Raw genomic sequence first — 8,791 nt, 5'->3', positions numbered from 1 at the left:
ATAATAATAATAATAATAATAATAATAATAATAATAATAATAATAATAATCTCCTCATTTAGTGTTCATTTTCTTTCGTCAAGTTTAGATTATACCATAAAGGGAATGGGCAAGCTCCCCATTGAAGAGCCGTTCAAAATGTTGAGGCGTACGATGGCAGTCGGTTTTCGAAATCCCAATGTCGCCTATGATCACTGTAAGTGGACGGCCCACAATTATGTATTTCAGATTAGTTTAGAAAAAGAAACCAGCAACCCTAGTTGGTTTGTCAGGTGTCCCTTATTTGAAGGGATGTCCCTTATTTGAGGGTCAGAAAGCTTGCCCCTTATAGGACTGGCAGGTGTCCCTCATTATGATGGATGACCCCTATTTGAGGGTTGCAGATGTCAGATGTGGAAAGATTACAAGTTTCTTTTGGAGAAACAATTTGGTATAAAGGAAGGATAGGTGGGTATATGGGAGAAATATGTTTGGGTCTTTTGCCTCTGTGTGCGTGTGCCTCAGGAGACCCCCAAACATGGGGTAAAGGCCCTCCACACTTCCAGAAGGCATTTGGGGGAATTTCAGTGCAGCCCATGGGCCAAACTTTGCCCACTTCTGCTTTAGTTTTTTGATACGTAAATAAGGGGATGGGGAGGAGATGCAGCGTGGAGGACTGAAGAAACTCACTCTAACTTTGGAAATGTTTTCAGATGACAAAGTGGCAGCACAAGTGAAGGACATCCCAGATTACGTAAAAACCTCTGAAAAGGATTACGAGGATATGAAAAAAAAATATCGTAAGTATCTGTATTTCTAAATTAGGTTCCCTCCTCATGGTTTGAGAAGGAATAGCTGTGTAAACATCTGGAATCCAAATACCAATGAACCACTTTCTGGGTTTTATGAGACCAACTATAATTGGAACATTGCCTATGAGAACCTGAGTGTAGGATGCTTCTGCCTCTGCAGCTCAGTATTTCTGCAACATTTGGATGCAGCCTTAATAAGTAACAAAAAATGCAGGCAAATACACTATAGAAACCCCATGACAAAGAATGTACCCTTTTGTTCTCTCCAAAAAAGATAACTGAAAATTACACGAGGGAAAAAAGGCTATAACCTTAGCCTTTGAGAATGGGGAAATGTTTGTGGAGCAGAAGGATAATGAGCTAAATAAGTGTTTTATGAAGTCAAATGAATCGGGGAAGTATATATGGGAATGGATGTGTACCTTTTGTCTAGGCTTGAATGTATTTGTATACTGATGAATTAATGTTAGTTAATGTATGTTAGTTAATGTATGTTTACAAGCATTTTAATAATAAAATATATATTTTTAAAAAATTGAAGAGAAGGTCAAGTGGTGACATGATAGCCCTGTTTTAAGATTTGAAGGGGTGTCATGTTGAGGATGGAGCAAGGATGGATATGGAGTAAAGGATTCAAGCTATAGGGAAAGAGATTCCAGCTCAACATTAGAAGGAATTTCTTGACTGTAAGAACTGTTTGACAGTGGAAGATGTTGCTTTGGAGATTGTGGTGGAGTCTCCTTCTTTGGAGGTCTTTAAACAGAGGCTGGATGGCCATCTGTCAATGGGGATGCTTTGATTATGAGTTCCTATACGGCAGAATAAATGGGTTGGACTGGATGGCCCTTGTGGTCTCATCCAATGTTATGATTCTATGATTCTACAAAGGGAGTGACTTGTGTCAGTGGCAGTACCACTAGTGGCAACGCAAGATGTGTATGTAGATAGGTGCCCAGCACCAGTGGCATCACTAGGAGTGCGCAAGGTGACACCCTTACTCAAATACCTACCTTGTGGCAGAAATGAGCTGTGGCATTTATCTACTTCCCTTTAAAATGCTTTAAGGGATGGTGGAAGTGGGATGAAGCTCATTGGGAAAGAAAGGAGAGGACCTAGACTTTTTTTTTTTAAATTAAAATTTCAAAATTTTATATTTTTTTTAGAAAAAAAATCAATTTTAAACTTTTTTATTCTTTTAAAATTTGCTTTAAAAACATTGTATTTTAACCAAATCTTCATTATGTATATGTAATTTGAAGGTATAATTTTAATTTTGATAGTTGTTTATGTCACAACTGGGTATTACGATGTATGAGTAACATTAGTGCAAAAAAGCATTACTAAGGAGCCTGTATGGTGTGAAATGGGAGGAGGAGGTCAATGGGGGGGGGGGGGTGACACCATGAGTGACCGCACCAGGTGACGCTGGCCTTAGTGACGCCACTGCCCAGTATCACTCTGAACTACCCAAGTAATGGGGAATTTGGGGCAGTTCCAGGGCCAGAATACGCTGGGAGCAGCCTGTTGACCCACCTGTAGTATCGTCTACATTCCTTTTTTGCACCCTTTCCTTCTCAGAAGCCTACTACAAGAAAAATGCAAGGTCTATCGATGGCTGGGATGTTCATGAGAGCAATCTCTACTATATTTCCAAAGACCAAAAGTCCTGGTATGACGCCGAGAACTTCTGCCTGTCCAGAGATTCCCACTTGGCCTCCATCCTGACCAGCGATGAGCAGGTTCTTTTATTTTCCTCATCCATTTCCTTCCTGATATTTGGGGCTTCTCAGCAAACTGCTCCATCCTTTCCTGTACTTGTGTGTACTTGTCCGCCTCTGTTTTTTTTCCCAACCCTCTCATACAAATATCTGGCGATCTCTTACAAAAACTGCTGCTGCTGCTTCTGAAAAGGTACATTTCAAACAGTCTTAATGCAATGATTTGCCAACTGTTTGTTTAATTTGTATTCCACCTTTGCCCCAGGATGTGATTACAAACATTTTAAAAAAGCAATTCGCAGGGGCTATACAGACGGATGGTCGGCAGCTGCCTCTTTACTGGTCAGATTGGGGCCACGGCAACCTCATGCATGGCCCCGATCTGGCCTCTTGGAGGGCAGGAAAAGGAGCCGCAAAAAAGCAGCTCCCTCTTGCGCCTTCCTAGGGGCGCCATAGCCACAGCGGCGCAGCTTTATGACGCCCCTTTGGCATTGTGCCGTTTGGACGCAGCACTGGAGGTGTGTCATGATGGCGTGCGCTGTGTAGACCTGCGTGTGCCAAAATGGTGCCATGGGGTGTGGGGTTATTGCATTGAGCATGCGGACGCTGCGCCCCAACTCTGCCCACAGGCTTGGCACAAAGTGTAGGTCTGTATAGCCTCACAGTACAGCTTAAAACAAAAAGAAAACCATTAATACAAAAGTTAAAACACAATTAAGACAGACTTCTACTTAAAAAAATGAGTTAAAAGAAAAGTTAAAAACATGTTTACAACATAATAAAATGGAAACACAGCACCACACACCCCTTGAAGAGATCCACCTGCTGCAACGTATTAAAAACCAATGCCTCCCTAAACATAAAGATCTCTGCTTGCTGGTGGAAAAAGAGTAGGAAGGAGGACAATCAAGGCTTCAGCTACACTGCTTTAACTGCCAGGGTTCCATGGTATGGAATCCTGGGATTTGTAGTTTGTTGTGGCACTAGAGCTCTCTCACAGAGAAGGCTAAATATCTCACCATACAACAAATTCCATAGCACTGAGCCAAGGCAGTTAAAGTGGTGTCAAACTGCATTATTTCTGCAGTCAAGCTGCAGTGCAAGACTCTCGTAGATTGAGAAGGGTTTCCCTTGTGTTTACTCTGGGATCCTGGGAAAGCTCACTAGAGTCTTCTCAATGCTAGTTTAAAACAAAAAGGTCCCCCCCCCAAATTATTCAGTATTCTTCATTGTTAGTGAACCCCCAAATTCTTTTATTACCATCCACAAACTTGTGGGGAAGCCCAGTTAATTCTGTTACTTGTCACATGAGATGTTATTGTTCCTTGCATTTTAAAGAAAGGGAGATTTGCGGTGCATCTACACTGAAATAAGGCAGTTTGACACCATTTTGTAGCCCCATCCTATGGAACCCTGGGATCTGTAGATTTACAAGGCCTTTAGCCTTCTTTGCCAATGCCAGGATTCTGTAGAATGGAATCATGGCAGTTAAAATGGAGCCAAATTGCATTGTTTCTGTTATAGCTTAGCAGAGTTACAGAGAATAGGCTGAAGACCCCGACAAACTCTCCAAGCCTTCTCACTCTTGCTTCCACAGAAGTCTTCACCCTTCTTCAGGATCCAGCTGGTTCTTGTAGCTTCACCCAAGACACCAGACAACTCAGTAGTCTTAAATAAAAGATCTACTTTATTCTACTATATACAGTTTCTACAGTGCAGGAAAGAGAGGAGGGGAAAATCAAAAGCAGGTGGCTGCCTCTAGCCACTGGTTTTGAGGAGGACAACTTCTGAGAGGTGTCCAAAGTCAGTATTCAGCAAAAGGGTGGTGTAGTGCAACCTACAAGTAACTATGTAAAGACTAAGCAATGGCACTGTTAGGGAGGTGGATATGTTTAGCCTGGAGAAGAGAAGATTAAGAGGTGATATGATAGCCCAGTTTAAGTATTGAAGGGTTGTCATACTGAAGAGTAGGATTTGGAAATTCCTTCTGCTCTTTAATGCCACAGTCGGGCCTATCTTTGCCAAACAAAGCAAATGGGTTTGATGGAGAGAGGATACACAAGCCCAGACATGCTGCTATCTCTTTCCTGTGGCCCCTTTCAGGCTTAAGTAGCTGAATTTGATCTCCCCTCTCTTTTCCAGAACTACATTGTCTCTCAGTTCAGTGAACCTTTCTGGATTGGCCTCACAGATGAAAACATCGAAGGCGAGTGGGAATGGTCAGATGGCTCCAGAGTGATAATGGAGTGAGTGTCAAGAGGTGTGCTCTAGATGCTGATGCTTCTGGATGGCTATGGCCTTGTCTGCATGGACCAAAAGGCCCGTTTCCACAGTTTTCCAGCTGTTAGGAAATGTGGGGCCCAATCCGTCTCACTGAAGTATCTTCTCTTTCTTTGCGAATAAGAATGAGAGCTTCTGTGAAGGAACATTTAGAGTATCATTAAAAACCAGTGAAAGAGAGACAAAAAGAGGCATCTGAGCCACAGGACACAAAAGTACAGTGGGCCCTTGGTATCCACTGAGATTTGGTTCCAGGACCCCCTGTAGATACTGAAATCCATGGTTGCTTATGTCCCATTGTATACATATATACAGTCCTCTCTCAGTTCTCATGGTTTTTAAACTCGTGTCCCTCGCTCACAAGCGAAAGATGAATGGAGGTAGAAATAATGGGACACGTGCCCAAGGTGTGTAGCTGTGGGCTCCCATGGCCATGCGCCTATATTAAAACCTTGAATATATGAGAAACTCCATTTTTGTGAGGGGGTCCAGAACGGACCCCCGCGAAAAAGGAGGGGTGACTATACAGAGTGGTGTAGTAACATGGTTTTTGCTTATATAAAATGACAACATCAAAGTTTGATTTTTTGGAATTAGTGTATTTTAAAAAACTTTTTCATGGTATGGATGCTCAAATCTGTGGATAAAGAATCCATGGCTACAGAGGGCCAACTGTACTGGGAAGTTCTCCTTTGTTTACTCTATTGAATTGAACAGGGGTTCATTTTTCCCTTTCTGTCTTATAAAATTTAAGTAAAGGGCAGTTATGGACTTTATCACGCAAGGCTAAAAAGCAGAATTTTAACAGGACAAAAGCATCTTTGGCTGGTACTTATCACACAAGGTCATGTTTGTCCTGCTGCCGCCTTGCCTTCTGTCTGTGACATTAGTGCACCTTTTCATTGACAGGCAAAACCCATCAATAGGCTTCAGTTTCATTGCTATTCCATTACTGCCTTCATGCAACAGATCCCTTCCAATGTAGTTCTGCTTTTTAGGCAGGCACATGGTGTGAGAGGCTGTGATTCTGTTCCTCCTTCCTCCCCTTGTGGTGGCCAACATCTTCCTGAAGCCAGCTGTTGTGTGCAAATTCACACAGCAGCCAGCTTCAGGAAGCAGTTGGCAACCATGCTGACTTGTCCTCCCTTTCCTCCAGAGCTGCTGCATTCAACAGCTCTGTGCTTTAGGAAGGGTCACGGCTGCCAAAACACATTTGGCAGTGTGGCTAACAGATCACGCAACCAAGCACTATCATGGGGAAAAGTGTGATAAGAAATGATGCCAAACTGGTATGATTCAGTTCTTAAATCTTTGTGATGGGACAGCAGTTTGATGTAACGAAGTCCCTAGAAGGTAGAGAGATCTTGAAACACCTTTGAGACTAACCAAAGAAAGAAGTTGGTGGCATGAGCTTTCATAGACTTAAGTCTACTTCCTCAGATGCATTTGGTGGAGTGGTAAGCCAGGGACAAACTTGTACATGCCCTAGGTGTGTGAGAATATACAAATTTGAATTCAAAATGCTTTGTGTATGGAAATGAAGTGGCAAGCTCTGTTTCAGCGATGGTCATTTGTGAACAAAGGCATTGTGAACTAGCCTTTGTGCATGGAAATGAAGTGGCAAATCCAGTTTGGCAATGGAAGTAGCCTGTGATGAAGAGAATGGATGAGTGAAAAATGCCCCTATGAGGATGGAGTCAGGTAGTGTTGAAATGCGTGTAGCGTGCCAGGAAGCCATTATCTTTGTTCAGTCCATTAATGAGGGACTGTAGTTTGTGGATGAACTCCAATTCTACTGTTTCTCTTTCCAATCTATCTTTGTATTTCTTTTGTTCAAGGACCACTGTTCTGAAGTCTGAGATGGAATGCCCAGGGAGACTGAAATGTTCTGCCACCTGTTTTTGTGTATTCCCATTCCTAATGTCTGATTTATGCCCATTTGGCACAGGGAATGGCCTGTTTGCCCTATGTAGAGTGCTGATGGGTGTCGATGACATAGTATGGCATAAATCACATTGGAGGATGAGCGTGTGAAGGTCCCCCTAATATTGTAGGTGATGCCATCAGGTCTTGTGATGACATTTCCTGGATAAATGTGTGGGCAGAGTTGGCATCTTGGGTTTGTGGCAAATCCACAGAGTAACAGGAAATTTTATTCTACCAACTTCATCTAGAGACAGAAAAACTATCTAGAGAGGAGGTAAGAGTGACGAAGAAGGAAGTGAAGTTGTACCAGAGAATGTCCGTCTAGGGTCAGATACGACAAGAGGGAAATAGCCAGTTAGCCCTGTGTCTTGTTTTGTCCTTGGGGAGCTAGCCAGATTCCCAGCAGGAAGCCTTAGCATCTAGGGAAGGTTTTAAGGAGAGATGGGAGAGAGAATCCATGCTCACCAAGGTATCAACAGAAAAGCAGAGGCAGTCAAGTCCAATTCGGTCATGTATAAGATAGTATCCAGTTCAGGAAAGCAGTTCAAAGGATAATCCAACCCATCCCCCCTCCCCCCCAAAACAACAACAACACAGAATTCAGGCAGAGTTCATAGAATCATAGAGTTGGAAGAGACCCTCAAGGGCCATCCAGTCCAACCCCTGCCATGCAGGAACTCTCAGTCAAAGCATCCCCGACAGAATTCAAGGCAACAGGCAATCAAAGAACAAGGCTCCAGTATGGTTTTCTCCCAAGGAAAAGGATGGTTGTCAGCCATACTGGAGTGAGGGAGGTGCTGGGTTTTATTTATAGTCCATCCGGGTCTTGCAAGAGCGAGCTCCCTATTTGCAGTGTGCTTTGTATTTAAATACCGAGAGTGCCAGCTTCTTTCTCTTTTCTGCAGGGGTGAGTATTGGTAAGTAGCGGTCTCTTCATATGAGGGTTGTGGCTGCTGGGATTTCTGCTGTAGGCTCTCATTGTGGGACTGCTGGATTTGTAGCTAAGCCCTGGCATGTCCCCTGGGCTCTCAGACTCTCCATCAGAGCCTTCAGACTCAGAGGACATGCCAAGATCTTGGAGGCAGGGCATGACACCCTGTTTATCCATCTCTACCATTATTGCCCACTTCAATTACATAGGTTTCAGTACAAGTATTGACATGTATTTCTTCACTTGCTATAATGACACTCTTTTGTAGGGACTGGTCTGTTAGCAAGCAGAACTTCTCAAAGGGTGATGACTCAATGGAGAAAGACTGTGTTTTCATAGAGACTTCATTTGGTCAACTCGAGTATTCCTGGAAAGATGCTGACTGCCATGAACTGAAAAGATGGGCTTGCAAGGAGACCATAACAATGGACAACCATAAATTCGAACAAATCTACTTTATGAAGTGATGCTAGGAACCAAGGCAGAATGCTCATTTCAAGTCATCAAATAAACCTAGTCTATGCAAGCAACAGAGATGAAACATTGTATGTGTTGTAGCCATCTGCATCCTGGGTGATGGGTTGCCATGTTCTCTCCAGGGAGGGCTGGCTGTACTCCTGCCCTGACAGAGTGTTGCAAAAGTCAGTCAGACAGTCCCTATGGAAGGAAGCCTTTGGCTGTTAAGCCATTTCATGAAATGCCCACTGTTTCCATCCTTGCTTTCTCCCCAGTTGCCCTGCAGTGATGGGAGAAGCTTCTGCCTGGTTCAGCTGTGAAAGGAAGAGGGCTTTGTCCCCTAGACACCTCCACACGAATCTTCTGGGAGAGGTCATCCAGAGTTTTGGGATCTAGGGTCATCAGTAGATTAGAGATACTACATTCTCCCTGCCTGCCTCAATCCAAGGAAGTGGTCTCAGTTATAAACTGGTGTCTGTTATGAGTAATGGACTATCTTAAGACAAACAAATTGAAACTCAATCCAGACAAGCTAGAGGTGCTCCTGGTCAGCAAAAAAGGCAGACCAGGGAATAGGGATTCATTCTGTGTTGGACTGATTTACATGGTCCCTGAAGATATGGGTTCACAGCTTGGGTATACACCTTGATTATTGCGATGGAAACATGGGAGTTGTAGTTTGGTGAGTG

The 8,791-nt window shown here is 43.4% G+C and overlaps 1 protein-coding gene across 7 annotated transcripts in view; it reads left to right on the top strand.

Annotated features, from left to right (window-relative positions):
• The window catches only part of LOC121931389 (CD209 antigen-like protein C), a 15,699-nt gene extending 7,502 nt beyond the window's left edge, over positions 1 to 8,197 (top strand). For 2 of the 7 annotated variants that reach the window (XM_042469096.1, XM_042469101.1), the window contains exons 2-6: positions 89 to 196; positions 693 to 779; positions 2,370 to 2,530; positions 4,652 to 4,755; positions 7,915 to 8,195. In XM_042469096.1, the coding sequence (XP_042325030.1) occupies positions 89 to 196; positions 693 to 779; positions 2,370 to 2,530; positions 4,652 to 4,755; positions 7,915 to 8,113 (659 nt within the window). In that variant the 3' untranslated portion in view covers positions 8,114 to 8,195. Of the gene's footprint in view, positions 1 to 88; positions 197 to 692; positions 780 to 2,369; positions 2,531 to 4,651; positions 4,770 to 7,914 lie in introns of all 7 variants that reach the window. The other 5 variants (XM_042469099.1, XM_042469098.1, XM_042469103.1 and 2 more) reach the window with 4 other exon arrangements.
• The last annotated feature ends 594 nt before the right edge of the window (positions 8,198 to 8,791 follow it).

This window comes from Sceloporus undulatus, chromosome 5, assembly GCF_019175285.1.
Source record: "Sceloporus undulatus isolate JIND9_A2432 ecotype Alabama chromosome 5, SceUnd_v1.1, whole genome shotgun sequence".
Classification (NCBI taxonomy): domain Eukaryota; kingdom Metazoa; phylum Chordata; class Lepidosauria; order Squamata; family Phrynosomatidae; genus Sceloporus; species Sceloporus undulatus.
The sequence above is the reverse complement of the archived record's forward strand: the minus strand, read 5'-3'. Positions and strand labels throughout refer to the sequence as shown.